Here is a 26,805-nt window from a genome sequence, read left to right as displayed (position 1 = left end):
CTACGGAATATTGTAAGGGAGAGAAGAATGTCTATGCGCGAGGTAGTGCTCTGAAACGTTGTGGGCAGAGGATGAGGGTCAACAGTCAGACGCAATTGTCTCCATTCTGAGGAATTTGCCGAGCATTCCTGCTAAGCCGGTAGCCGGCATTGCATCCAATTCATACTCCGATTGCCACTATTGACACGGCAAGGATTGCTTGTCCGCTTCTTCCAATGATACGCCACATGATATCCCAAGCCTTTTTCATGCTACATGCCAAAGGCGTCATCTGTAGTAAAATGTAAGTGTCCACTGTGACAATTTCTACCACTATAGGCTGAAACAACAGCCATTTCAACTTTGATTGTTACGTATCGGACGTTTCCTATACCATATTATTCAGCAGTCCAAGGATCTCCAGCTGACCATCTTATTCATCAAGTCATGACTGCGAATGCCACGTCGGCAAACATTTTGCTCTATGGTATCGTCTCTATATACGCGCACTCTAGGCATCCAAATACCCTCAATTTGTCATTCGTGGAAGAATTCGTCAAAGTATCTCGTCAATCGCCTATGTACCTGAAAGGCAGCTATCTCAAGCTCTCACAATTGCCTGAAGCTTCACAAAGTCCGGAGTTCCCAGGCCAGTAACCTGATGATAACAATGTTAAGTATGATGAAAATGAAAGAGATGACGAAGAAAAATTACAGGATCCCAGCCAGTAACCGCCGTAAAGCCTGATGAGGTTATAGGTTATTGAGTATGTAATCGGTGATGAGACTTGAAATGGTAAAAGCCCACCATTAGTATCACAACCAGGATTGGAACCAGACGTAATGTCGTTGAAACCGCCCGAGTTGGCATATATAAGGGGATTGATAAATCCAAGAGAAGACTGGTTATTGGCAAGACGATAGTCATTCAGTAGGGTGAAGATACCGGCCATGGTCTGGTATTGATAGTCAATGCACAGCACAACACTAGAGAGAAATACGCAAACAGGAGAACTAGCGCTGGTACCCCCAACGGAATACGTCTGGCCGCCGACAATGACTGAAAAGCTGGTTCCTTGTGCAGCTAAATCGGGGTATGCACGTCCAGAGGTACTAGAAAGGGTAACGATGAACGCCAGAAGGAAGACGGTTCAAGCGAGGACAACGCGTACTTGTACAGTCCGCTGTACTCGCTCCCAAGGGATGACACGTATCCAGCGACAACGTCGGCTTGATAAGACGGAATGCCAAAGTAGCGTGAGAATCCTCCGCCAGAAAAGCTGACACCAACTTCGGGCGAGTTGCCAGTGGTGCCACCTACAGCAGTTACACTGTAATTGCTTGCTTAAAAATGAACGCTTGAGAGGAAAGGAAAGGAACAGACTAGGGGCAGCTGCATCATACAAATATCAGTGCTCAGAAGCATTGCAGAAGGACGATAAACATACCTGGCTGGAAATGCGGGTTGGAATAGAGTTGTATTGGTTCCATCGTTCATAAGACAGTCGCCACCACCAACACTAACTAGTTTAAGTCGCCGGTAGTACTTAGTGACTGGTGCAACATACCCGGAGTCGCCGCTGGAAAAGAAGACCGTACTTCCACGGGCGCCGAGTTCAGCGAAGAGATTGCACACACTGACAGCGTAGTCGTAAGGCACCTGTTATGGTACCCATGAGTCCTGGGACAAAGAGTTATCTTTTGGGGAAGACGAACAGTCTGTTCGTCGTCACCGTACGATGTGGTGAAAGTCTGCGGGATTGTATCGTTGGCAAGGATGTAGTTAAGCCAATCTAGATAAGGCTCGTTGGTGTCAGTGATGGTTTCGCTGTCCGGATTGAAGGGAGGGGAGCCGCCCGTGCTTCGGAAGGGGTAAGATACGAAGAACTGGTTGGAAGAGAACTGACCTGTAATAGATGTTAGGCGTAGGGTACGACAGTCCAACTGTATATTGAATATCCAAGTTGGCCTGGCATGCCAAAGTGAGCGAGAGGCAGTTCCTTGTACAAAGTGCTACTCGCCTCGACACCGGGCTCACTTTGGTCATCTTCACCATTGTTGACCGTAATCGTCTCAAACGCGGTTCCCACTGCGTCAGTTCGGTATCTCGTAAGGAATGTCTGGGAATAATCAGTAAGGCATTGAATGATAAAATGGTGTGATAAACCTGCAGATCATTCCGGTTAGCGTATTCGCCGAGGTATCCAACAACACCAAGACTGTTGCTATCGGTGGCAGAAGGTATGTAACCGGAGGCTGATTCATGACGATTGCGGCTCAATCAATTATGCAGAGATGACGAGACATATCAACGCACTATTATACAACGCTTGTAGACACGCGATAGTTATCCTAGATGCACAGCTGCTAGGCACGGTTGCAGAAATGTCAGCTACTTGGTCGCTGATATCGGCCTCCACAAAACTAGTAGCCCTCATGCTACGAAGTGTGCCGAAATAGGTTGTCGGAGACACGACGCTGATAGCCTGATGGAGTTCTCGAGGAAGGGAGTAGCTCAAAGTTCGCACAACATAAGACGACGATTGAGGATGGTGGTATAGACCATATTCCGTTCCAAGCATTTGCTCGGCTTTGGACACAGAAACCAGAACGGAGATCCATGAACCGCTGCTCGAACGGAAAGTCGCGTCGGTGGGGTCGACGCCATGATGAAGGAGCCAGGACTCAACCGCTTCAACAGAATCAGGATGAGGAGCGACGAGGACATCAACTTCCTCTTTGGACAGATGCTTGCCATAACTTGGTTCGAGAATCGTGAATATGAATATGATATCAAAGTTCTAAGAAAAGATGCTTACCGATTATGATTAGGTGTACTAACTTCGTATAAGGACGAAATCAACTCATCCACCCTGTCTTGCTTGAGACCGATGCGTAGTTGGATAATGCTTTCTGGGTCGGGTTTGTTGACCCACTCCCAGCCTCGAGGAACTTCAGCCCAAGAGTGCTTTTCCAGTAGATCGTCGGTATCCAAACGCTTGGATGTGAGTGGCGTCGAAAGACAGAGATGCGTGAGACCCAAAACGAGGGCGGAAGACCAGAACATGGCTAAAGGCTACCCAAAGTCCGGCTGATTCGTTCAACTGCTTTGTCCAGCTATTTAAAACGTTCCCGACAGTCGCAGAATGGAATCTCCGGTATCTCCCAGCCGTAATTAAGAGAAGAATGGCCCCATGACTTCGTCCGAGCACGTTGCAGCAACCATCATTCGTTCATCCTCCACGTCAAAGATTTCAGATTCTGACGAGACAGTCGGAGAAAGCACGTTATTGTTGGTGCAGAAGCGCGATGCAATTCGTCCGAAAATTCGATAAGGTTGTTCCCTGGACGCCGAGGGCTCAGCGGCTCGCTTTATTGTACCGTCATATCGGGGTTCAAGCTGAGTATGTCCTTGATGAAGCACTAGTACTCCAATTTAGTTTACTAGCATCTTCTCCCTCTAACAAAAGAATCAAGAAACTCACGTTCCGTCCGAAATTGATGGTATCTTTTTGACTTCTATCGTATCACTCTAGCATAAGAGCACCACACCTACCTGATTATGATTACGGCCTTTGGTCTTGACGCTAACTCGACGCCGTCATGTTCGCGAATCCTTGACTGATGGGTAAATGACTGGTGTTCTCAGCTTCTCGTCTGGAAATGACCGATTTGCTAGCGCAACGGTTACAGCGCATGAAGAGGAGAGTGATCCCTGTCAAATTCATCGGGTTGGACCTTGCGGCGCTGTAGGGTTCATATACATGGTGAAAGAGGGCGTACGGCGCCAGTGTGTGATAATCTGAGTGCATGCTGCGGACCTAAAAAGTTGTCTGAAAGAAAATTCTCTAGAACAGAGAAGGTGAATGGTTTCAATGAGCATGGGCCTGTGTTCCTTCCAGCTTCAATGTGCTCACTAGATCGGCGGGTGCTATCCATAAGCCATTCGACCATGGTGGGCTTTGCGGGCGGAAGTAGGCTAGTTCATCAGACTACAGATCAACCAAGGCACTGACTTTAGCGTTCTGCGTGGTTCTAGTATCTGGAAATCGGCTAAAGTATTGTTATTGTTTAAAATTCACCATTTCTTGCGCCCTCGGTGCTGGCCGACCAAGAAAATTGCGTCATTAGTACCAGGTAAAATATGGTACATAGTAACCGGTGGCCGTGGTGGCGGGACTTGAAGTAGGAGTCATACTTTCGACGATAGGACTATCAGGCATGCGAGTCGATGGCGCTGAAAAGAATATCTACAGTTCAGGTGAATTTGCAAGCCTTCGGGGGCGGACTAGATAAGTACCGTGACAGTCAAGCGTCTGTCACGCCTGCCGTCACACACCGTCACGCAACAGCTTGCCGCTTTACACCGCGTACATCTGTCTTTCGCTTTTGCTCTTCACCACCATTTTACCTATCCGAAGTTTCAACACACCGATAGTTCTTAACTGAACTTATCTTTCCACAATGCAGGAGGCGGAAGAGCAAGGTATGACATTTTTGGTCCATGCGAGCGCTTAGTGATGATACCTCATATCAAGATACCTGCCGTATATGCAGCGCTCCCGCTGAACCTGATCAACCATTATTCCATCCTTGCAAATGCTCAGGAACTATCCGGTATATTCACCAGGACTGGTGTGTGTTCTAGGAACAGTTCAGAGAGATCAGTACTGACTAGAGGTGTAGCCTGACAACATGGCTGTCTCATAGCAAGAAAAAGACTTGTGATGTCTGCAAGCACTCCTACTCTTTCACAAAGGGTGGGTGTTCCGCCCCGTACTCTTCTTGTCCATCTGACTTTTTGTCCAGTGTATGCAGCGGACATGCCGCCAAGATTACCGCCGGCTCTTCTTCTGAGACGATTAGCTCAGCAAGCCCTGTTCGCACTGTTATTTGCGGTGAGAGCAGTTGTAGTTGCTTTGGTATGGCTCGCGGTGCTCCCGTGGGTGACCGTCTGGACTTGGAGGATCTGTTTCACAATCGGAGAGCTGACGTGCGTATTTTATGTATTTGACGCATACACTAACTTATATTCTCATAGTGCCTGGTACATTAGTGATAGAGAACCTCCGCCTGAGAGCGGCACTACTATTAATCCCTTCTACTACAACATTCACCCTGATGCAGCGAGACCACCGTCTCAGACCCTACTTGGAGAAATATCAACCCATCCAGTCTGGTTGGCTCTATCCTCAGACATATTTACTGGCCAAATAATAGCTTCGATGATCGTTGTGACATTCGTGGCTATATTCCTGTTACGGGAGTGGATTTCTCAAAACGCAAGACCTGGTGTGTTCGACGAGGAGGAGTTACCTATGCCAGAGGAAAGACTGCCAGCTGTACAACAAGACAACCCGCCCCAGCCACCCCAGCCACCTATCGTTGCCGTGATAGAACAACAGCGTAATAGGTTGGCTCTCGCACAGCGTCAGGTGGATGCGGTAAGGGCTTACGATGCGATGCGAGCTATGCAGGGCGCGAACGGTCACGTCGTAGGAGAGGGGAGAAATCACGGAAGAACCCCCTTGGAACTTCCTTCGCGTCGGGAGAGGCCACATGACGATGATGATGGGACCGAATCTTCTCGCGAAACGACAAGGCAACAGTGCACGGAAGATGAAGAGAAAAACCGCGAACGTGAACATGCAAAGCGACGAAAACAGCATCGTGCTTTCTCGCGGCGGCTACAAACAGCTCGTATGTCTCGAAGGGAGGCAGAACGAAATAGCGAGGATAATGCACTCGCATATTCTGATGCTACAAATGATCCACTATGGTTGCCAGAGTTCACGTTCACCGTTTCTCCTAGTTCTGGTCAGCGTGCAGGTTCTTCATCATCGGCCTCTTCTTCATCGTCGTCCTCCTCGTCTCCTTTCCCTCCTGTTGTCCTGCAGCCTCCGGCGGAGCCCATACCGTTCTCACTCAATTCACCTCCCACGCCTGGACCGTCAGACGTGCCATCAACATCATTCCGACGACCTCCTCTGCCTAACACAGTCCTGCCGAGCTCTGGTCCATCTTCCCCACTGCATTCGACACCTCTTGCGTCGCCGGGTCTAGCCACCTATCGGGCTCCCGAAGATTTCGGTGTCGACGAAGATCCACCGCCAGGATATTTTGATAGTTCAGAGCACGATCGTGAGTTTGAAGCTGAGCAAAGAGCTTTGATGGCGAGGTACTTTCCGGGTGAAGAGGACACACCACCACAGGTTGAAGAGCTTGAGGAGGAGGAAGAGGTGGAGGAAGAGGAGGAAGGGGATGAATACGGCATTGAGGATGAAGATCAAGATGTCCCTGACGGTGGTCAGGTGCTGGAGGTTGCTCCTCCTGTTGCGCCAGTCCTTGACGTCGCTAACCAAGCACCGGATATCGTACAAGATGCCGCAATGGCAGCTGGACTTGGTGACGATATAGAAGCAAATGCCGATGATGACATGGAAGGAGCTCTAGAAGGTAGGTTGTTGTTTCCTCAATGCTGTCTTTCTCTCATATGTACTACCATTTCAGCCATTGGCATGAGGGGTCCCTTCCACACTGTCCTCCAAAATGTGCGTACTTTCGGGTTATTTAGTGTCATAAGCGTTATTTATCCGTCCCTCAGGCTACCCTTATGATGTTCGTTCTCGACGCCGCAATCGTTGTAGGTATTTTGGCCCCTTTTACAGTTGGAAAGTCTACTCTGTTGCTATCGGTATGTCTGGATTTTAAAGTTGTTGAATTGTTGAACTTTCTATGACATTCTTCCCAACCACAGCTGGATCCCCGCCGTTTCCTTCAAATACTCCACCTTCCTATCCGTGCTATCCGATTGTTGACTGATCCTGTTGTAGACACAATTGTCTATGTCATTAGCGAAGTTATCTTCCCGCAGTACTTGACTGTGGGACGTGGGCTGTTGGATTTGATTTTGATTGGCGTTTTGTTCTTTGCCAAGGCAATTGTGGGTCGCGATGGACTCGGCCGAACGAGTGAGGCTATTGTAACCTTTGTAAGTCACATTATAAAGTACTGTTGGTTACTTATATTGATGCTAGTGTTCCCAGTATCATCGTGCTGTCAATGCCTCTGACATGTTTTTCCCGTGGATATCCGCATCGTCTAACACTACCTCTCAGGAGCCCACGTCTACATTTTCTATGCTTGACCAATTGAAGGCTGGCACAATAGAAATGTTTGAGCCTTCCTTTGCTGCCCTCGGTAAAGAAGTTAGACTTTTGGCCGTCCGATTCTGCGATTGGTGGACAGACATCGCTCTCGGTCACGGTTCAACGGAAAGGGCCTCTGCTATCATCTTTGGATATGCAGTGGTTGCTCTGATGGTTTCTGTCTACGTTCATTTGCTTGCTATCGGAAACAAGGAGGCAGGTCGGTCTGTGAAAAGTGCTTTCAGACAACACCTCCTTGTTGTCAAGGTGGGTAGTGATCAGGATGGCCATGAGCTTGGCTCATCTTTCTCTAGGTCGCGGCCTTCATTTTCATTGAATTGGCGCTTTTCCCGCTCGGGTGCGGTGTCGTTCTTGACCTCTGTGCCATTTGGTTCTTCTCTGGATCCAACCTTGCCAATCGCACTCTGTTTCTTTACCAGGCTCCAATGACTGCCATGTTCTATCACTGGGTCGCCGGAACGATGTTCATGTCGGTGTTCTTATACTTTGCTTTGGTCTTCTCATTCAAGATCTATCGTTCTCTAGGTATTCCTTTGCAGTTTTACTGTCCGGATGCAGAAGTATCATGCGATCCGGCGCGATGTGGTTCGTTAAAGATCCTCAAGACCAAAACTCGCACCCGATACGGGATATTCTTGACCGGTCAACAATCACTCAACTGCGGAAGATTTTCATCAGCGCAATCATGTATTCCGTTGTAGTTCTTTGTACCGTGGCCAGTGCTTCTGCGCTGTATTTCATTGGCAGTAAAACCGTTTTACCTTTCCGGTGGAAAAATAGGCTCGTCTGCGTGCTATTACTTAGTTTCTTGGTCTAATTGTTTCGTTTAGGCAACCGCTGTCCAAAGTGCCCATCGACCTACTGTTTCTTCACTTGGTCTTGCCATATACGATGCACTACTTCCGTCCGCGAAAAGGTATCAAGAGGCTGGTGACTATTATTTGGCAATTCCTGGCTCGTCAATTCCGTTTGACTTCTTACTTTTTTGGTGGTCGATATCCCACCGAAGAGGTGACACCTGCCAAATGGTCATTGAAATCTATGTTTACCTCGAAATCTTTCTTTGTGGACCCAACAGCCAAGTCTGATGGCTCATTTAGGCGAGTCCCGGCCACTGATAGCATCGCACTTCCAAAAGATATCGGTGCCACTGCCGTTGTTGATGAACGTGGTAATCCCATCGATGAACGAGCGGAGAGATTGATCACGATACAAAATTCGGAAGCTTTGAAGGCCAAGCACCAGATCAGAGATGATTATATGGTGGTATACATTCCCCCCAATTTCCGTAGACGGATCTTTACATTCGTTGCCGTTTTGTGGGTCACTGGCGCCTTGTCACTCGGTGTCTTGGTTGCCCTTCCGATAGCGCTTGGGCGGCGCTTCTTCGGACTTTTTGTTGCGGAAGATGTTCATGATGGCTACTCTCTTATCATTGGATTCTATTTGCTCTGGGGCTGTTATCTTGTTGGAAAGGCGATTGACCGCTTGGATAAACGTCGACAGCGAAGAGGCGGTGACGGCCCTCGTGCCGACTTGTGGATGTTGGTTGTCAAGCGTGGATTGCTATGGTCTGCGAAGATATCCTATATGACGCTATTCCTGGGTATGGTGATTCCTACCCTCGTTGCGCTCGCCATCGACCTATACGTGATTCTGCCTATTCGCTTGGGTCTGGATCCTACTCTTTCGCCGACCATTCGTATTGTGGATGAATGGGCGCTCGGGTTGCTTTATGTTAAGATTGGGCTATATGCACATAGAATGCAACCTCGAGGCCGCATAGCCAGGGGAATTGATCTTGTACGTGATGTCGACGTCCTTCGAGTTCCTTCCTAACTCTGTCTTTCGCAGATTTCACATAATGGTTGGACTCATCCAGATCCTGTCAGTGCGACAAAGGAAGTCATCGCCCCCGTCACTGCGGGCCTTCTTGGCATGATTGTTTTACCTGGGCTGCTGTTTACGATACTACGCCACTTCTTTCCTTCTGTCCCAGTGAACGACAAATTCATCTGTGGGTTCATTTCATTACCTTGAGGACCTGCTGTTGATATTCCGTTTCAGTCGCCCACTTATATCCCGCGATCTTTATTGTCGCGGCTTCTTCTAGGTCAGCATTTCTGTCTATGGATCTTCTATCGTCTTGGTCCCAAAGCATACGAGACAAGGAGTTTTTGGTAGAGATGCGTTTGCGGAACCATGATCAGGACGCGGTGGAGGAAGGGCCAGCAAGTGTTAACAATTCCACAGCAGAGTCGGAATAATTAGTAATAAATTTTCACCTTCTGATTTACAGTAGCATTGTATACAAAGCCCATCACCCTATATTTCGATGTATTGCATAGAACAGCATAATTCTTTTTCTGACTTTTTGATGCGATGTACGCGTGACGTCATATCATACTTCTCTTCACGTGGCGACCTTTTCGGCCGACATTGGAGTTTGAATCTTGATTTGCAATTGTCAGTCTGACTCGAAATCTTGATCTCCTCATCTATCTATCTGAACCTTCACGATGTCTGCAAAGTCTGGAAAAGTCTTGCTTGCGTACTCTGGAGGGCTTGGTATGTAGCGATGGTTGCTATTCTCCTTTCCGGTCATTGTAATGATGCCCACGAACAGATACTTCATGCATCCTTGCTTGGTTGATTGAGCAGGGATATGAAGTGTATGCGTTCATGGCCGACGTTGGTCAGGAAGAGGTCCGTTTTACTGTTTTGTTCATTCCCGAAACTGATCTTGCAATACCTTGGCGCAGGATTTCGCCGCGGCGGAGAAAAAGGCCCTCAAAGTCGGGGCGAAAAAGTTCTTTTTGGAAGTGTGTGCCATTGAAGATATTTGATTCTTCTACTGACTCGATTTCGTCAGGACTTGAAACGTGAATTTGTGACCGAATTGATTTATCCTGCAGTCCAAGCCAACTGTATCTACGAAGTAAGTGTCGATTCTCTGCTATCAACCAATATGTTGATTATTTGGTTATAGAATGTATACCTCCTTGGTACCTCACTTGCTCGTCCCGTCATTGCTCGTGGGATGATTGCCGTTGCTGAACGAGAAGGCTGCGAGTAAGTAGGCCTCCGAATTGTATATTCCTATCCTGTCTCACCTTCTGATCTCTTCAGTTTTGTTTCTCATGGATGCACCGGAAAGGGAAACGACCAAGTCCGTTTCGAGCTGGCATTCTATGGTCTCAAACCCGACATCAAGGTCATCGCACCCTGGCGAATTCCTGGTGCGTTCTCCTGGGCTAAGCAATTTGCGAGAAAACTAATACTTCTTCTCTTTTCGAAGAATTCTACCACCGATTTGCGGGCCGTCAAGCCTTGCTCGCGTACGCGGCTGAAATGTCCATCCCCGTCACCCAAACGACCGCCAAACCCTGGTCGACGGATGAGAACCTTTTCCATATCTCTTACGAGGCCGGTATTCTTGAGGACCCCAACACGACTCCGCCTGCTGACATGTGGAAGCTCACCACTGCCCCCGAAGCTGCACCAGAGACCCCCGAGCGCCTAACCATCGAATTCAAGGCTGGTCTCCCAATAAAAGTCGATGTCGCCGGAGGCAAGACATACACAGATCCCGTAGAGATCTTCCTCGCCCTCAACGCACTCGGAAGGAAGCACGGTGTGGGAAGGATCGATATTGTTGAGAACAGGTTCATCGGTGTCAAGTCTCGCGGATGCTACGAGTCTCCCGGGGCCACTATTCTTCGGGCTGCTCACGTCGACCTTGAGGGTCTGACCCTCGACAGGAATGTCCGTGCCTTAAGGGACCAGTTTGTGACGATCGAGTTCAGTCGCATCTTGTACAACGGTCACTTTTTCACCCCAGAGAGGGAGTTTATCACCAGCTCTATTCCTTCAAGTCAGAGGACCGTCAACGGCCTCGTCAGGCTCAAGTTATACAAGGGTAATGTGGTCATTGAAGGCCGGGAGAGCCCCGAGGTGAGAGATCTTGATTGTAGCAGAACTTCCGATCTGACAAGAACACAGGGTCTGTATGATGAACAACAGTCGTCTATGGATGAGATGGGTGGCTTCGAGCCAACGGACACTACCGGTTTCATTCAGATAGAGTCAATCCGAATCAAAAAGTACGTCCTGTCCATACACTCTAATCATTAAGTGCTAAGTTGTCTATTAGATGGGCCCAGGCCAACTTGAGGAAGGGACAAGCCGGTGTCACGCCTGAAGATGTGTACGGTAGTCGTGTGTAGATTAATAACTGCAGCACCCCTCTTAAAATCCTACAGTTTCCTACTTTTGATTGTTTTTGCTGCGTCAGAATTCTACGTCGAATACAATAGAATTCCTAGTGACGAGTCTGATGTTCAAGTCAGATGCGTTCAAGGAATGTGACGCGAAGGGCTATGGCCTCTGGAAGGTACGGAGCCGTATGCTGGCCATCCTAATGACAGGATCTGGCGAATGACGGCAGCCTTCTGTTGAGCGACGAACCCGGGGTGAAGCGGAATGAGACTCTGCTACCAACGAGGATTAGCCCTTCATTGCAATGGCAGAGTCTTGCATGTGAGGAGGAACAGGTCGCGATCGGTGGATATCTATCTGATACTGTGGCTGCAAAATGACGTTCGCGGAAGGAGACGGAGGTGATTCTGCAGCATCCTTGCCCTTGCTCCTGGGGAGGATAACATCGACTTTGGTGCGCGTTGGTACCTGGATAGGAGGGTAATGAAGAGTGGGACGCTTTCTAAAGCGTTGCTTGTTTTTGTCTGGAATCAGATGTCGTAATTCTTTTCGCTTTTGAGGATCACGAGGGCGCAGCCAGGGCTCATAGTGACCGACGAGACTCTCGTGCTCCCACTGAACGGCAAAAGCAGCACGAAATGTCTGGGGATCGATGTAACCACTTGAATCACCGGTAGTTAAGATCTCGCCAGAAGGATGGATGTAGAATGACACGCCAAATCTTGTGGCCACAGACGCGTTAATGACGACCACGACTGGCGAGAAAGAGTCTGTGAAGAACGTTAGACGGGCCGAAGACGCGTAGATAGTGTAACACATACGTCCTAAACGTAGTCCGTAGTGGTCAGGAATATCTTGCTTGAGATGGATGAACGAATGCCCCGCCTTGATGCCTTCCGTGCCTGCGAACACATAGAATAGACTCATGAGCTCAGATAATGAAGATTTCAGGCTTACGAATGGTCCGCCAGTCCTCTCTAGTAGTGAGGTAAAAAAGCTGGGAAAACGGCAATGCCATTGAGTCCCATGCTGTCGTTGCAGAAGAAGCGAGCTTTTTGGCACCAGGGTGAACCCACTGGAAACTGTGAATAATAGTAGCAGGACATAGATACAATGTCACTCACCGGAATGGAATGGTGCCCGCTAACCCTAATCCAGACCTTCGTTCTGTGGGTGTTATATTCCTCCTTAAGTTGAATGCGTTCTCTAGTATCCATCTCTGCCATTTCTCGAATGCCTTCCGGGGTAAATCGGTCATATCTTGGGTTGGACAGCTAAGAAAGCATTGTTTAACAAGAGCAAAAACCAAACCAAACCCACTGTAACCCACAATATCTGAAACAGCCACATAACCATCCGGCTCAATGCGCACTTGGTGGTGTCTCGCACCGTGCCGCAAAAGCCACGTAAGATCTTTGAATGCGAATGCCTTTCCTTCCTCCAGGATGGGATCCGGGTGCCAAACGTCCTTCCGTATGGCTACAACAAAACACACCATCTCAGTTCTTCTCCACGAGTGACAAGATAGCAAAAGGCCGCACCGAATGGGAAGCGAGGCCGTGATAAATTTGAAAGAAAAAGTGAAGTTGAGCTGAAGTGTCGTCTTTGGAATGGTTGTTGCAGGGGAAAAAGACGACCCAGAAGGCGCATGAGAAATCAGGACAGCGTCGAACGAAATTTTTGCAGAGGCCCGGCGTCATGAACAGGGCATGGTCGGGACCAGTCGCGGACAGTCGTCGGTGGCAGTACCCAGGAAAAGTACTAGCGGGACATGATGGTCCACAACCAAGTGACGTTTTCGATTGAAAAATTCGGGAGGTCACGGTGACGCGCTGGCACGCGTCCCAAATACCTTCTTTCCATCTCACCCCCATAATCTGCGGATACTTCCAAAGACGCTCTGTGTTATACTCGCACCTGACCTTTAGTTTTATGACTTCTCCGTCCAAAAAGATTTGTGTGAATAATCTTGATGCTTGCATTGGCTGCCGACAATCTATAACATCCGTAGTTCAACGCCTCGTGGGATGTATAAATGTAAAAAGAGAACTTTCTATACACCATACAGTGACACTACACACAAATGGATAACTAAAATCGTCCCGGGATTATTTACACCTACATGAATACATATCATACCTTCATCTTCTTCGCATTTCTCGCTTCCAGCACACCTCGTCCCTCCGCATGATCTATTTCCAGCTCAAAATCCCGAAGCCACTTCCCTCCTTCAGCGCCTTCAAATAACCATACATGGCTATGGCCATACACCATCAGCTATCGAAACGAGGCAACACGGAAGGAGTTGGAAATACCTGTCACTGACCCTCTCGGGCTCTTCTATATCTGGCGGCCCCATTGACGGTCGCTTCTTCATGTTTCGCGGCGTCAACATTCGAGGAGTGGCCAGCGGCGGTGGAAGCTCCCAATCTAGCTCAGAACATAGATGATTGATGATCGTATCGGCGTTACCCAGAAGCACAATCTATATACACCGCTCATTGTAAACTCGCCGGTGCAATAGAAGGCAATACTTACGTCTGGATTTATATGTTTGATAGGAGTCTTGTTGATGAGTATCTGTTCGTTTCATGTGTCATTTTTCATCTTTTAACCTTTCCAGCTTCGACGTACTTGTGGAACGGAATGTGGGATATGTGCTGTGGTAAAAGGTTAGCATCAGTCGCTGAGACTTATGAAGGAGAGGCCACACATAGCAAATCGGCAACTGGTGACACCTTCAAAGAGGTCCCAATAACGAGCAATAAATCTAGCTGGGTCCGATCGGCTTCAACGGCGTGGTCAAACTGGTCAGACAGTTTCTCCCCAAAGAATGTAATGTCAGGCTAATAGACGGAGTCAATTGAACATATGGACCAAGGTATGTACAAATTGACGCACCTTCATAATGCCCGGAGGATATTCTGGCCCATCGCTCTCATCCGAGACGTCACTATCCCATTGTCCCTTGGACTTCTTCTTACTAGTCTTCTTCTTCTTCTTGGGGGATAATATTGAGGGGTTGCACACAGGGCACAGAGGGACCTTTTTCTTCATGATCTCGGCCTCAATTTCCGTTCCAGGTACCTTCCTTCGGCATTGAAGGCAGCTGGCAGTAGCAAAAGAACCATGACACTGCAGAACGTTTTGCACGCCAGCTTTAGTTTCTAGGGTGTCAATGTTTTGGGTATAGTTCTGAAGAGAAATTTAGCCAGGTAAGAAAGACAATGTGAAATCAGATTTACACGTAGAAGCTATTGCGATGAAGATAAGAATCGATGGATATCCAAACAGAGCAAACTACTCACTTTGCCCTTGTCCTCTATAAGCTTGATGAAGCGATGACACGGCGAGGGCACAAAATTGGCAGGGTATATCTGACTATAAAACATAAGGGTTGAAAGGCCTTCATAAACTAGTACGATGAAAGAACCTAGCAAAAGAACTATACATCGAGGTTCAGGACCTTGGGGCGACAAAGAACATGGAAAGTGACACACTAAAAAACTTGAAAACGTTTAGTACAACTTGCATGCGAAAGAACAATACACGAAGGTCCACACCATTCGGATATTCTCGAAAATATTTGACATCGAACCTAAGGCGATATGAGCTCACACTCGTTTCGGGTGTACATGTTTACGTACATCTGCTGCGGATCATCTAGCTTGTATTCTCCCAGCGACGCGTACAACCCATTCCGTGATCGGAAATCTGGGATACCACACGAAACACCTGCATACCAGAGATGAGCATCATGGATGGACCAGAAGTGAGCAAAGGGTGGATTACTTATTCCTGCCCCGGTCAAGATGAGTATTCTCTTGCTGTTGCGAATAAGGTTAACAGCATCTTTGATTGTGTTGTACTCTGGCAGCTTATCCCGATTGCGGAGCCTGTACGTGGATGAGTGACACCCATCATTTTCCGGGTCAAAGTAACCAAGACCTACTCTCGTGACATTGCCACACGAAGGAAGTACAACAATGCCCTCTGGCTGACATTTTTGAGTTCCGGAACCTACTAGAGACATGAGAAAGTTGTAATCGCGATTTCAGAACAAACCGTACGAGATCAATTCCGAAAGCGAGTAGAAGCTGCGGAATATGTATGCACTGAGTATTGACAAGCCTGTCAACGAAAGCGGCCATTCCTACAGAGAGGGGATTTCAGTGATTATTTAGATTGTGCGATGATAGAAGACGGTTGTTCGGACGCTTGTCCGCTGACGCCAAGTTCAGCGGGACGGTCCGGGACGACGCTAATTAAGATGACATCGAAATAATGCCACTCACCGCGTTCCTTCAAAAGAACAAGGAATTCTCGTCTCTCTTTTTGACTCCAAATCTGATGACCTGAATGAGAGAACGGTCAACAAGGCGCGCCACACATCAAAACACGATATATGAAGGGTGATTACCTTCATCCATGGAATAGAGGGCGGAAATATCGAGTTCATAGAGGGCATCGATATCTACTGTTGACAGGTCATGTCCATCATGTACATGGGCATTGGCACTAGATTCGTCCTGTTCCTCGAGACGCCCTTGTAAAAGCTGGAGTAATTCCATCAAGGTTTCGGTGTCGATATCAATATCCTCAGCAGCATTTAAGAACGCCTTGAGCTGAAGAGTGCATAAATCCACAGGAGACGCGTCGAGCGTCGTTGGTGAGGTAATTTCTGACACTTGCAATGGTGGGTCAGGGTGATAATCTAATCTGGGGAGCGCCAATGAGATAGCATGGTTGGCGGTGGGTTCGAAGGAGTAGTTCATGCGCAGGAACGTATCCCAGGGTCTTTGGAGAAGATGGTGGAAAGAGGACAAGGTACGTTTGCTGCATTTGTTTGGCAAGCGAGCAACTTGCAAATAAGTTTTCAGTTGCGAGCAACCAAGTCTGTTGAATAGTATTTTATCTGCGGCCGGCGTCGACCATGGCGGGCAGGGCGTTTCCTGGACAGCTTCCCATGCTATAAGAGACACATTCTACGATTTCGCATCCGCTACTACAAGTTTCGTCCCATACGTCTTGCTCGGTCTTCACTGGTCTTTGCAGTACACAGTTTTGTTCAACTGTTCGCATCAATTTGTTCTAGAAGACAGCCCTCCACCATCTGTTACACTGCCTGTCAATTTCTAACCCACCTAGACGACACACCTACAAGGAGAAGATATCCAGCTACCTAATGGCAACTCCATTCTATACGTTCAACTCCTCTGGCACTAGTATCAACGTAAGTCACGTCGTGATTTGATGTAGCATTTTCCTCATTGTGAACGCAGTATTCGTGGCCTGAAGGTCTCACAGGACTTGAGCGGATTGCTCTAGCTTCCCAAGGTGACCTTCAACGCGTGCTCAGGTGAGCTGTCCTCCGGCATTTTCCGTTGAGTTTCCCTTCCGTGAGAATGAGGATAGAATGGTTGGAGAGAGAATGGTTCTGGTAAATTCTTGGTAACCACAAACTCTTTCTTTTCCTTTGGGGACAATTCCTTTTCTAATGTTCTACCTTTCGCTAAGACGTGTCTCTAGTGCCTTCTTCGCGCGGTCCATACAAATAGTCCTCGTATATTCCCATACCCAACTCACTCTATCTCCCGACCTTCCCAAGGTCACGCTCGAGCTCCCGAATCCCCAAGTCCTAGACTCCGTTTCGCCTGAACATCCGATAACCCAGACGCGGAAAGTCCTTCTACGATGTGCGGGAAAGACCGTATGCACCGCGACCTCCACCATTCACATGAAATCCCCGCGTGCCGCCCATCTCGTTCTCATAGATAAATACCCCATTGGGCAGACATTCCTCATGTTGGGGCGACAGCCTGATTTTGAACTCTTGTCAGTGGAATTTGGTAGATTCACGGATAAAGAGGAGGAGGAGGATGCTGAAGGAGAGCAACTATGGAGAAAATACCGCCTCTCTGTAGAGAGCTTCGAGGCAGAGATTTTGGAGGTATTTCCGTCCCGTGACATGTTTAGTCGCGGAACAGACTGGTTATTTGACTCACCAGAATCAGGCCCCCAGTCAGAATTTTGTGTCGTTTCGCAGATATGGATAACGTTCATCCTTTTCGTTGTACTTTTCATGGTGCTTGTTGCCATTAGCCTCTCATTTACGAGTATACCTGCGGACTTTGTCTAATGTCTTATTACGCCATGAAATCGATAAGATTATAAATTCTGGCTTGTTTCGTGCAATAATGAAAGGCTCTCCCGTAATCCTAAGAATAAATGTTCATCAAGGCTAGGCCTGTCGCCCCGGAAAATGTAAATGGCCAATCGCATCCCAGGGTAAATATTCCAATACACTCTCCACCATTCCCTCCATCACCGCACCATTCTCAATCGTGACCAACAGTCCGTGCAATAGAGTTCTTCCCGTCTTCGCACGCCCATCATCCTTCATTTCCTCGTACGGCCCCTCACGGCCTTCTGGGTATACCCAGAACATGACCCCCGATTGCAGTCTCCGGGTAACAGGGTTTACCATCCCGTGACGCTGGATGTATTGCGTGATTGCTGTTCCTTCGCCCGCGGTAGACACCTCGTCCAATTCAAAAGTTGTTAGCATGGCGGAAATGAGATTTAGTGTTGGCGGACTCGATAAAATGACAGTTGGACTGGTAGATGCGGCGGTAGAACTTGGCCATCCGACGGGTACTTGAAAGCCGATATTGTGCGCCATGGAACTGTGACTGTGGGTGGATCTAGGGCCGGATATAAGTTTCTGAAATACATACTTACTTTTCAAGTTATTTTGAAATGGAGGGTCTCAAATGGTAGCAAGGTTGTGAGGGGCATGCAAGGTCAGACAGCGGCTTTGGAGCACAACTGTTAACGATATATATATGAACTCTGCCAGTATCGGACTAACCGCCGCGGTAGCAATCTGATGGTGGGATGTACAGTCCAGTGTCGACACCGGCGATGTCAATGTCTCGTTCACTTCATGGCATTCAAGCATCTCAAAATTGCAACGAATTACCTCAATCGAGACTGATATCAAAACACAAACGACATCAATGTACCCACCTCCTCACCTGAGATCAAAATACAATGTCGAAATCGGCGACAGTCATCAAAAATCACGTACAATAATTGATCATGTTCAATTTTACTGCCTTGTCTGCCTTATGTGGACGATAAAATCGTCTTTGGGAAGGTTGAGTAGTACGTTTGATCAATCGGAAATAACATTCATCGGCGGTGATACAAGTTTCTGGTAGTAATTAAAGCAACGCCCTGACATCTTACACAACGAAAGCCTATGAAAAAACAGTGAGATGTAGGAGAAGAAATGCGAAACTGATACATACCCCGTTGACACGAATGTTTTGTCCATTTACCCACTGTGCTGCGGGGCACGCGAGGAAGCAAACTATAGGAGCAATTTCCTCAGGCTGGCCCAGCTTGTTGCTGGGGTTTTGAGCGGCTATGATGTCGATCAGCTTTTGAGGCTTGCCAGCACGGAACAGGTCGGTGTCGACGGGACCTGGCGAGATAGTGTTGACGGTGATACCGCGAGCACCAAGATCCTTGGCAAGGACGCGCGATGCCTGCTCGACGGCGCCCTTGGAGATAACGTAGCATAGGGCATTGGGGAGAACGGCTACGAGAGTGTATTAGCAGCATCATATTTACAGGCAATGGCAAGGCGTTACTAGAGGCAGAAGTCAAGGAGGAGGAAAAAAAGATGATTCGTCCACCAGCTGTGAAATGAATGAAAATTGATGGTTGGAAATGTCATAATGAGGACGTACGAGAAGGAAGGATTTGAGCGGCTGCCTTTGCCAAAAACAAGGGCCCTTTCACATTGGCGTTGATATGATTATCGAAGAATTTCTCATCGATGTCAGCAAGAGGCTTGCTGCCCATGATTCCGGCATTGAGGATGAGGATATCAAGTTTTCCAAAGGCCTTTACGGTTTCGTCCAATAGATGCTTTCCTCCGGCAATGGTTGATGCGTCGGCCTGAACTGCAACGGCGCCACCTTTGCCCTTGGACTTGATTTCGGATACGAGCTCTTGAGCGGGCCCTGGACTGTTGACAACTAGATATATGATGAGATACACTGCTTGCGATGCATGATTGAGAACACATACAGTTAATGACGACGCTAGCACCCTGATCTGAAAGAAGCCTGACGATAGCTGCACCGATACTGCGAGACGATCCTGTCACGAGCGCAACTTTACCTACGATGTCAAGGTAAGCATAGTGCATCCACGCATCGTCGTGGAGATAGCATACCAGAAAGTGAAGCGAAGGTAGAAGGAGACATGGCGACAATTGATTTAGCGGGAGGATGAGATATGCGGGGCCAGTATAAAGTTGGTGGATGTCGTTATCGGATTGAGTTGGGTTTATATACTGTGCGCGTCATTCTGGACAGGGATCCACAAATATACGATTCACACGGTGGATTCACTGAGTGACCCACTTGTTCCCGATGTAGTAAGTGGTAGTACTCAGGAGTATATAAAGCCGAGAAGGAGAACAATGCTCCCTTGGCTGACAACCGAAGATCATTGGAGAAGAATGTCGACGCTTTGTATTCGTTTGCGCTACAAGGAAGCCATTCGCCGTTCTCTGAAATACTAAATTCTCAGTCCCTGAGGTATGAGAGACATTTAGCTCGAAACATGATGGTAAGAAAGAAAAACAAGATAGGCAGCCCTCTCCGCCTATACAGTATAAAACTACAGATGGCTCAGGAACCATTGGACAGCAGCCTTGAAAGCTCCCTCTTTCCCCGCCTTGACTTGGGGATTGCTCAAATCGCCACGAACAGCAAAGCCGTGTGTACAACCCTCCCAGTATTCACGCTTGTACCCCGGAGAGAACTTGACGAATAACTCGTCGGTTTTATCATGGATTTCCTTTGGGAACATCTCGTCGAATGTGCAGCTATTGATGAGCAGGGGCGCTTCCACAGCAGTGGCGTATCTCTGTCCGCGGGTGAGTAATGAAGCTAAACCGACCAGACATGCGCTCACCTCAAAATCATCAGGAAACTTGAGAAGGGATGGGTGAGATACGACGGCTGCTTTGAGCACGCCTTCGAAGGCCAGATCGAAGACATACCGACCTTGTCATGCTTCAGCATTTAATGCACTCAATCATGTCCGTTCGCGCACCTCCAAAGCAGTACCCAGTGGCCCCGAACTCTGTTATTCCAGACTCTTTCAATGCAGCGATAACCCTGTCTAATGCAGGACGAGTATCGGCGGCAGAATGGTTAGCCAACCATTTTGCGATGTCGAATGTCCTCTGTATTCTGCCATTAGATACGAACTGATATATATGGAGAGCCCGTAGCTCATACACCAGGTTCCAAAAAATCAGCAGGTACGGGATCGTTGTTGAAATAGTCAGGCATGACAATCTTCGAACGATGGTGAGCTACTTGATGCGTCTACGTTCTCACCTGGAATTCACCTTAAACCCGTTTCTCGCGAAATCATCTGCAAGAAGCTGGTTGCTATCGCTATTAATTTGGTATACACAAGGAATGATATCCTAGGTTCAGACGCACCTGGGCATTCGGAAGAGTTATCCCGAAAGCATCTGGCAAGAACAGAATAACTTTGTTGTTAGCGTACTCTCCAATGGGAGTAGCAATGTAGCATTCCACTCTGCCAATTTGCTCGATTTTGCCTAATAAGAAAGTCATTCATAACCACCGCGCACCACGTTGCGTTGGGGCTAAATACTACCTGTCGGAGTACCTTCGTGGCTGACGCCTGGTAAGTAATAAGCAACAGCGCATCTGATACGTGATTAATAAAGGTGCCACAGACCCGAGATACAGTCCTTGCAGAGACTCATGGATAGAAGCGAAGGCGATAGAAAGCTGAATGAATGAGATTGGCTTTTATAAGTCTTGTCTTCTGTTAGAATACGAGAGTGTGGTAATAATATAAAGATATAAACTCCGCACTCGTAATGCGAGAGAATATGTCCGAGGCGCGCGGGTACAACTAAGAGGTATATATACTATGCAAAGATAGTATGAATGTGACTGGGCACGGAAGAAATAGAAGGATTAAAATAATACAAAGTGTAAATACTACCAAGTCCATGGGTATAAACGGGTCCGACTTTGGGCATATTTGTAATTCCAACATCTTCCTCAAATCGAGCTGCTCTTACTAATAGTGCCCGGCGGCCTTCTCGGTACCGCGTTTGTATCCTATTCCCAGGGGAAAACTTGATGAGTATTTATGCGAATAAGTTCAGTTCGAGTTAAATTAAAAAAAACTGAGGCCGACGGTAACCGGACATGTGCAGTCCTCAGAGGACTGATCCCGAAAGCATCTAGCAAGTACAGAACGAGCGTTGTCACTGAGGTAAGGTGATTTGCAATGGGTGTAGCAGCGTAGTATTCTGTTCTAAATGTACTTACTAGCCTCTGAGAAAGTGACTGGTAATCATGTTCTTATCTTCGGGATAAAGGTGGCCTTTATCACCGCCGGAATTTCGTCGTGGGTGACGCCTACGGTAAAGCAACGCACAACGCTTCATAAGCAGCACACACCTGACATACGGCCCTTGCCGAAGCGTAGCTAGTTCTGAAGCTTTAGATTACCCAGCCGGCTATACATGTACAAATACACATTCATCTGCATACTCACACAGAGTCCGCCCACTCCATCTTTGTCGCTTACATATAGAATAGATTCACAGATTGTTACGGAGCCACTGGGCTGCAGCCTTGAAGGCTCCTTCTTTTCCGGCCTTGACCTGGGGATTGCTCAAATCGCCACGAACAGCAAAACCGTGTGTACAGCCCTCCCAGTATTCACGCTTGTACCCCGGGGAAAACTTGACAAACAACTCGTCAGTTTTCTCATGAATTTCCTGGGGGAACATCTGGTCGAATGTGCAGCTATTGATGAGCAGGGGTGCTTTCGCAGTCGCAGCGTATTTCTGTGTGAATAGATTCAATCAATGTTCAATCAATCGAAGCCTACAACTATGCACGAACCTCAAAATCGTCAGGGAAATTGAGTAGAGATGGATGAGATACGACAGCAGCCTTGATAACGCCGTCGAAGGCAAGGTCAAACACATAACGAGCTGTTCCAGGGTTTCGGAACTGACAAGGTGGCGATTATACTGATTCACGTACCTCCAAAACAGTATCCAGTCGCACCAAAGTCAGTTACTCCAGATTCCTTCAACTCAGTGATGACCTTGTCCAAGGGAGGGCGTGTATGGGCGGGGGTGTGGTTAACAAACCAACTCGGAAGATCGAATGATTTCTATCTCCAGGCGTAAAACAAAGGACGTCAACGAGATGAGTGCTAATAAAACCTACGCCAGGTCCCATAGCATCAGCAGCGACAGCATCCCCGTTCAGATAGTCAGGAATAACAGTCTGAACAACAGTGAGCTGCCCGACGCGTGGGTTGATTTAAAATTCACCTTGAAACCGTTTTTAGCGAAATCGTCCGCAAGGAGCTTATTTACACTGCGTGAGTCCGTGAGTATGCAATGGAAAACACGACGACGCACTTGCGCATTCGGAAGAATGATTCCGAAGACATCCGGCAAGAAGAGAACGACCTTGTCTTTAGGATACTCCACAGTGGGAGTTGCGACGTAGCATTCCACACCTCCAATTTGTTCGATCTTTCCTGTGAGAAGATAACTCGTAATTATGTCCTTTTTCTTTAGGCTTTTGCACAAACGGTGATACCTGTCGGAATACCATCGTGAGTGACACCTAAAAGCCTGCAAGTCAGCGTCATCGAATGCATAGCAACAGCAGCAGCGCCGACCTGAGATACAGTCCTTGCAGAAACTCATGATTGGAAGGTCGTGATGAGGAAGATGAGACAACAAGCGCGCGCTTTATAAGACTCGATCACATGCTAAATTTACTTTTTGAGTGCCTGGCCGAAAAACGTCACTCGACATCGGACGGAACCTCGGAAAGACGGGTGGCTACGCGTTTTGGTTGCATGTTACCCACGATGGATGAGAGTCGTCGTCCTCATTGGTTGTAGATAGGTCAGCGCACCGGGACTCGCAAACTTACCTATCCGAATCGGTGAGAACGGGGATATGCCTCTGTGCATCATTATTGCGTGCTGATATTCCTCCACTGAGTAGTACCCCCGGCTCCAAGGTTACCGGCGGTATGCTTCTATCCTTCACTGGTCAGAGTTAAAAGTTAAAATACTTCGATTGAAGGGACTCATAGATAATACTATTGAATGGGTTAAAATAGATAAGATAGGTAGAAGGTCGAAGAAAGAGACTGACTCTTCAATGGCAATAATGCGTTTGGCTGAACAGAAACCCGAACGCCACTCGAGATCGTTTAACCACACAGTTGCAATTAAGTATCATTGCCTGAAGGGCTGAATTATTTAGTGCCAACGCTACAAACTCTGAATAAGGGTTCTTGTTGTTTAAAACATGAACACGGCGAGGAAAACGAATGGAGGATACTCAAAATAGAGGAAGATGCTCAGTCTAAATAGTAGTACATCAAGCTACTGCCTCCAGGAATAACCGAGAGGAAAGGACACACTGAGAGCCTTCCGCCAGCAAAGTCATGTCCACTTTGCGTTTACAAGTACTCCAAAAACCATTTGGCAGCCGCTCTGAATGACCCTTCTTTCCCAGCTTTAACTTTCGGGTCACTCAAATCGCCTCGAATTGCGAATCCGTGCCTGCATCCCTCAAAGTACTCTCGCTTATATCCCGGCTCGAACTTGGAGAAGATTTGGTCCACTTTCTCATGGTTTTCCAGTGGTAATCCCTGATCAATCTCGCAGCTGTTGATGAGAAGTGGTGCCTTGACCTCGTTGGCGTATTTCTACGGGTGGAAGATGTTAGGCCGTGCAATCAATATGTTATCGGTTAGATGACAGACCTCGAAATCTCCCGGGAACGCCAGACGAGATGGATGGGATATCACGGACACGGAGATGATGCCGTCGAAAGCAAGATCGAAAACATAGCGCGCTGTGATCGCTAATGTCAACAAACAAGAAGGATGTCCGCAAACAAATCGCACCCCCGAAACAGTATCCACTTGCACCAAACTCAGTAACACCAGTTTCTTTCAAGGCTGCGATGACCTGGTCTAAAGGAGGGCGAGTTTGGGCGGGACCATGCGCAGCAGACCATTTCTCCCTGTCAAACAGATGCTACATACATGACTGAGTTAACTTGAGAATGAAGGGAGGGAAGATCTGCTCACGCGTACTGCGGGAGCCATAGTGCCTTCTGGCATAGGATCACCAAGGAAGAGGTCAGGTATGATCGTCTGAAACGATGGGAATTAGCACGCTCCGCACGCGTTACGCTTCACATCACATGCCTTCAATCCGGTTCGGGCAAAATCATCTGCTAAAAGCTGATATCGCGTCAGCTGCGCGAATCTGGGGCCTTCGGGTACGGGATCAGATACCTTGTTGTTAACGAGAGGGATACCAAACACGTCGGTCAAGAAGAGTATGACCTTGTTTTTGGGATAATCTCCTGTAGGAGTAGCGACATAGCATTCGACTCCTCCGATCTGCTCCAACGTGCCTGAGAAAGCACTATTGTCAGTTGACTCTCAGACTCAATGGTTTACCATGTACCCGCTGGTGTTCCTTCGTGAGTGACACCTGAACAACACACATCAGTTCTCTTTCTTTTTTGAGAAATGTAAAGCGGACTGTACCGGCAAAGCAATCGTCGCAGTGCTGCATGAGTGAGATTGATGGGGCAGAAAGCCGTGCTCGTGGCTGCCTTTTATATCACCCATGATGCTAAATTTAGCGCAAGAAAGCAAAAATTTAGCGCCCCGCCTTCAAAGGACGGACGGTCATCGGGCACTCCTTGGTCGCATTGAATGTTGAATGTGATAGCCAGATAGAAAGAATGCCCAGCGGTTATCACGTTGTCAGAATGATGTAAAGGACCGACGGTCGTCGCATACACTGGTTTAGGTGTTTCTGATGGACGGAAGCACGGTTGGTAGATGCGAATGCGATCGGCGTCGTTTGATCAAGATCTTGTGCGACATGTACGTCGACGAAGTAAAAGGCTTATGTGTGTCGGCTGAGTGCCATCCTCGACCCCGCTTCGAAAGAAAATCAATGTGTGAATTCCAAGTAATGACCCAATAACACTGTTATATACACATAACATCTATCACGACGAATCAACGCCGCAGAACATAAGTAACGAAGGCACGCACCTAACCCAATATAATTACTGCTACTATAGATACATACTATTATAGGGTGGTCTTTCCCAGCCCTGCGCCAGTCGTTACGCGTCGCCGCTTGTTTCCTCTCCGGATTTCGCCCAAATCACTTTCGATTTCCTGTTCTTTGCACCCACAGAGCATAGCCAGGCTCTTGCCCAGTCCCCCGATAGCTTGGCTCTGATGTGTTCCGCTGCCTTTGGGCCTGCGTCGACCCCCTCCGCTTGCACCAGTGCCTGGTCCGGCATTGGCCCCGTTGGGCCCAGTAGGTATGGTGGTAGAGGTCAGTTGAAGAGGGAACGGCGATGGCAGTTCATCAACATTGAGCGAGTGTGGGTTGAGCAATGGACCGGTTGTAATGGGCAATCCACTAATAGTACCGACACCATTAGGCGCGGAAGCAGCGGCTCCCAGGGGAGTAGGTGGCGGAGACGTGCCCATTTTATTCCGTAGTTTCCGAGTTATATGTGGACGGGACTGAGAGTCAAGGGTGCCATCTGGAAGGTGTCAGCAACTCTAGAAACGCGCTTCTTGACCGTCTTACCTGCGACAGCACCCTCTCCTTCCTTGTCTTCCCGAGCCCGGCGTCTTCGTTCTTCTATGCTCTCCATTAACCTCTCTCTGACTCTGTCATGCCCTTTCTTCCATTCCATCTCGACTTTTTCACGTTCTTCATCGTAGGCAGTCTGCGCACACTCCAAGGCATATCGTTCCTCATACTCTAGCTGAACCAGCTTGGCTGAACGTTCGAATGTGAATGGCAGGAGTCTCATATTGTACAGAGGCAAAGTGTCCGGCCTTGTGGCGAGTGTCACGGATGTCTGATGCAATGCAGATATTGTTTCGCTGTAGTGTCTCCCACTAAGATAATGAGCGACATAAACAGAGGGTAACCGAAAAACGTACTCGTCTCTTCTGTCGTTCATCTCTCTGTTGAGCTTTCCTGAAATTTCCTTCCTCTTCTTTTCTCGTTTCACTTCATCTATGGTCGTTCCTGTAATGCCACGCCTCGATGAACATTCATTAGACCTGGTCCAGTGGTATAACAGCTCACCATGGCTTCTGGATGGGCCCGCTATAGCATTGTGCGGATGATGTTGGTAGGCCAGGCTCATAATCGGGATATCGGGGAACAGAGCCAACGGATCTCAGGCTTGCTGGGTGTTGTACACGGGGGAACAGAAGGAGGGAGAGAAATTGGAACTCGACCGCTGTGACGTGACATTAGC

At 48.0% G+C, this 26,805-nt stretch overlaps 12 protein-coding genes across 12 annotated transcripts; 3 read left to right on the top strand and 9 right to left on the bottom strand.

Annotated features, from left to right (window-relative positions):
- Positions 1-219: 219 nt before the first annotated feature.
- Positions 220-3,046, bottom strand: BT62DRAFT_1029728 (subtilisin-like protein; the record flags this gene model as incomplete). The annotated part of the gene is made up of 13 exons (XM_043178319.1): positions 220-637; positions 695-723; positions 788-935; positions 987-1,092; positions 1,152-1,310; positions 1,428-1,499; positions 1,548-1,639; positions 1,696-1,840; positions 1,887-1,948; positions 2,001-2,099; positions 2,147-2,235; positions 2,297-2,739; positions 2,799-3,046. 13 exons carry the CDS (start codon positions 3,044-3,046, stop codon positions 581-583), a joined length of 1,749 nt encoding a protein of 582 aa, XP_043037955.1. The 3' UTR covers positions 220-580.
- A 1,097-nt stretch (positions 3,047-4,143) lies between these two features.
- BT62DRAFT_952269 (uncharacterized protein) lies at positions 4,144-9,522 on the top strand. The gene is made up of 14 exons (XM_043188228.1): positions 4,144-4,465; positions 4,518-4,614; positions 4,666-4,739; positions 4,789-4,972; positions 5,021-6,435; positions 6,490-6,530; positions 6,584-6,673; positions 6,737-6,970; positions 7,026-7,394; positions 7,442-7,617; positions 7,674-7,928; positions 7,979-8,951; positions 9,003-9,165; positions 9,216-9,522. Exons 1-14 carry the CDS (start codon positions 4,444-4,446, stop codon positions 9,413-9,415), a joined length of 4,293 nt encoding a protein of 1,430 aa, XP_043037954.1. The 5' UTR covers positions 4,144-4,443; the 3' UTR covers positions 9,416-9,522.
- Positions 9,523-9,667: 145 nt separating this feature from the next.
- BT62DRAFT_971156 (argininosuccinate synthetase) lies at positions 9,668-11,559 on the top strand (the record flags this gene model as incomplete). The annotated part of the gene is made up of 9 exons (XM_043189007.1): positions 9,668-9,716; positions 9,775-9,854; positions 9,911-9,970; positions 10,021-10,086; positions 10,138-10,220; positions 10,278-10,387; positions 10,447-11,102; positions 11,151-11,251; positions 11,302-11,559. The coding sequence occupies 9 exons, from the start codon at positions 9,668-9,670 to the stop codon at positions 11,372-11,374; spliced, it is 1,278 nt and encodes a 425-aa protein (XP_043037953.1). The 3' UTR covers positions 11,375-11,559.
- BT62DRAFT_244520 (uncharacterized protein) lies at positions 11,469-13,310 on the bottom strand. Its single transcript, XM_043180198.1, has 6 exons — positions 12,908-13,310; positions 12,697-12,845; positions 12,491-12,640; positions 12,324-12,441; positions 12,188-12,268; positions 11,469-12,136 (listed from the first exon to the last, which is right to left on the bottom strand). The coding sequence occupies exons 1-6, from the start codon at positions 13,014-13,016 to the stop codon at positions 11,655-11,657; spliced, it is 1,089 nt and encodes a 362-aa protein (XP_043037952.1). The 5' UTR covers positions 13,017-13,310; the 3' UTR covers positions 11,469-11,654.
- Positions 13,311-13,499: 189 nt separating this feature from the next.
- Positions 13,500-16,141, bottom strand: BT62DRAFT_900120 (DHS-like NAD/FAD-binding domain-containing protein; the record flags this gene model as incomplete). The annotated part of the gene is made up of 14 exons (XM_043183401.1): positions 13,500-13,623; positions 13,682-13,851; positions 13,905-13,946; positions 14,001-14,026; positions 14,080-14,212; positions 14,268-14,561; positions 14,612-14,620; positions 14,675-14,772; positions 14,985-15,101; positions 15,159-15,262; positions 15,319-15,386; positions 15,437-15,519; positions 15,662-15,721; positions 15,787-16,141. 14 exons carry the CDS (start codon positions 16,139-16,141, stop codon positions 13,500-13,502), a joined length of 1,683 nt encoding a protein of 560 aa, XP_043037951.1.
- A 110-nt stretch (positions 16,142-16,251) lies between these two features.
- BT62DRAFT_995440 (uncharacterized protein) lies at positions 16,252-17,505 on the top strand (the record flags this gene model as incomplete). The annotated part of the gene is made up of 3 exons (XM_043190524.1): positions 16,252-16,599; positions 16,649-16,725; positions 16,896-17,505. Exons 1-3 carry the CDS (start codon positions 16,552-16,554, stop codon positions 17,503-17,505), a joined length of 735 nt encoding a protein of 244 aa, XP_043037950.1. The 5' UTR covers positions 16,252-16,551.
- Positions 17,506-17,602: 97 nt separating this feature from the next.
- BT62DRAFT_1077784 (uncharacterized protein) lies at positions 17,603-18,433 on the bottom strand. The gene has a single exon (XM_043179334.1). The coding sequence runs from the start codon at positions 18,046-18,048 to the stop codon at positions 17,608-17,610; it is 441 nt and encodes a 146-aa protein (XP_043037949.1). The 5' UTR covers positions 18,049-18,433; the 3' UTR covers positions 17,603-17,607.
- Positions 18,434-18,628: 195 nt separating this feature from the next.
- BT62DRAFT_900114 (NAD(P)-binding protein) lies at positions 18,629-19,587 on the bottom strand (the record flags this gene model as incomplete). Its single annotated transcript, XM_043183400.1, has 4 exons — positions 18,629-18,972; positions 19,025-19,072; positions 19,124-19,414; positions 19,467-19,587. 4 exons carry the CDS (start codon positions 19,585-19,587, stop codon positions 18,629-18,631), a joined length of 804 nt encoding a protein of 267 aa, XP_043037948.1.
- A 476-nt stretch (positions 19,588-20,063) lies between these two features.
- Positions 20,064-21,192, bottom strand: BT62DRAFT_1008108 (dienelactone hydrolase endo-1,3,1,4-beta-D-glucanase; the record flags this gene model as incomplete). Its single annotated transcript, XM_043177414.1, has 8 exons — positions 20,064-20,312; positions 20,361-20,452; positions 20,502-20,634; positions 20,690-20,749; positions 20,803-20,838; positions 20,900-21,021; positions 21,081-21,107; positions 21,165-21,192. The coding sequence occupies 8 exons, from the start codon at positions 21,190-21,192 to the stop codon at positions 20,064-20,066; spliced, it is 747 nt and encodes a 248-aa protein (XP_043037947.1).
- A 796-nt stretch (positions 21,193-21,988) lies between these two features.
- Positions 21,989-23,502, bottom strand: BT62DRAFT_243155 (chlorocatechol-degradation protein). The gene is made up of 8 exons (XM_043180194.1): positions 23,148-23,502; positions 23,066-23,092; positions 22,882-23,003; positions 22,792-22,827; positions 22,685-22,744; positions 22,496-22,628; positions 22,352-22,443; positions 21,989-22,293 (listed from the first exon to the last, which is right to left on the bottom strand). The coding sequence occupies exons 1-8, from the start codon at positions 23,173-23,175 to the stop codon at positions 22,045-22,047; spliced, it is 747 nt and encodes a 248-aa protein (XP_043037946.1). The 5' UTR covers positions 23,176-23,502; the 3' UTR covers positions 21,989-22,044.
- Positions 23,503-23,563: 61 nt separating this feature from the next.
- BT62DRAFT_243657 (alpha/beta-hydrolase) lies at positions 23,564-25,200 on the bottom strand. Its single transcript, XM_043180195.1, has 8 exons — positions 25,049-25,200; positions 24,966-24,992; positions 24,791-24,912; positions 24,701-24,736; positions 24,587-24,646; positions 24,395-24,527; positions 24,251-24,342; positions 23,564-24,193 (listed from the first exon to the last, which is right to left on the bottom strand). Exons 1-8 carry the CDS (start codon positions 25,074-25,076, stop codon positions 23,945-23,947), a joined length of 747 nt encoding a protein of 248 aa, XP_043037945.1. The 5' UTR covers positions 25,077-25,200; the 3' UTR covers positions 23,564-23,944.
- A 378-nt stretch (positions 25,201-25,578) lies between these two features.
- Positions 25,579-26,762, bottom strand: BT62DRAFT_243781 (uncharacterized protein). Its single transcript, XM_043180196.1, has 4 exons — positions 26,631-26,762; positions 26,483-26,570; positions 26,121-26,437; positions 25,579-26,073 (listed from the first exon to the last, which is right to left on the bottom strand). Exons 1-4 carry the CDS (start codon positions 26,689-26,691, stop codon positions 25,607-25,609), a joined length of 933 nt encoding a protein of 310 aa, XP_043037944.1. The 5' UTR covers positions 26,692-26,762; the 3' UTR covers positions 25,579-25,606.
- Between the last annotated feature and the right edge of the window lie 43 nt (positions 26,763-26,805).

The sequence above is a fragment of the Guyanagaster necrorhizus genome (assembly GCF_019112545.1).
Source record: "Guyanagaster necrorhizus MCA 3950 unplaced genomic scaffold BT62scaffold_18, whole genome shotgun sequence".
Classification (NCBI taxonomy): domain Eukaryota; kingdom Fungi; phylum Basidiomycota; class Agaricomycetes; order Agaricales; family Physalacriaceae; genus Guyanagaster; species Guyanagaster necrorhizus.
Note: the sequence above shows the minus strand (reverse complement) of the source record. Positions and strands in the feature narration are given on the sequence as shown.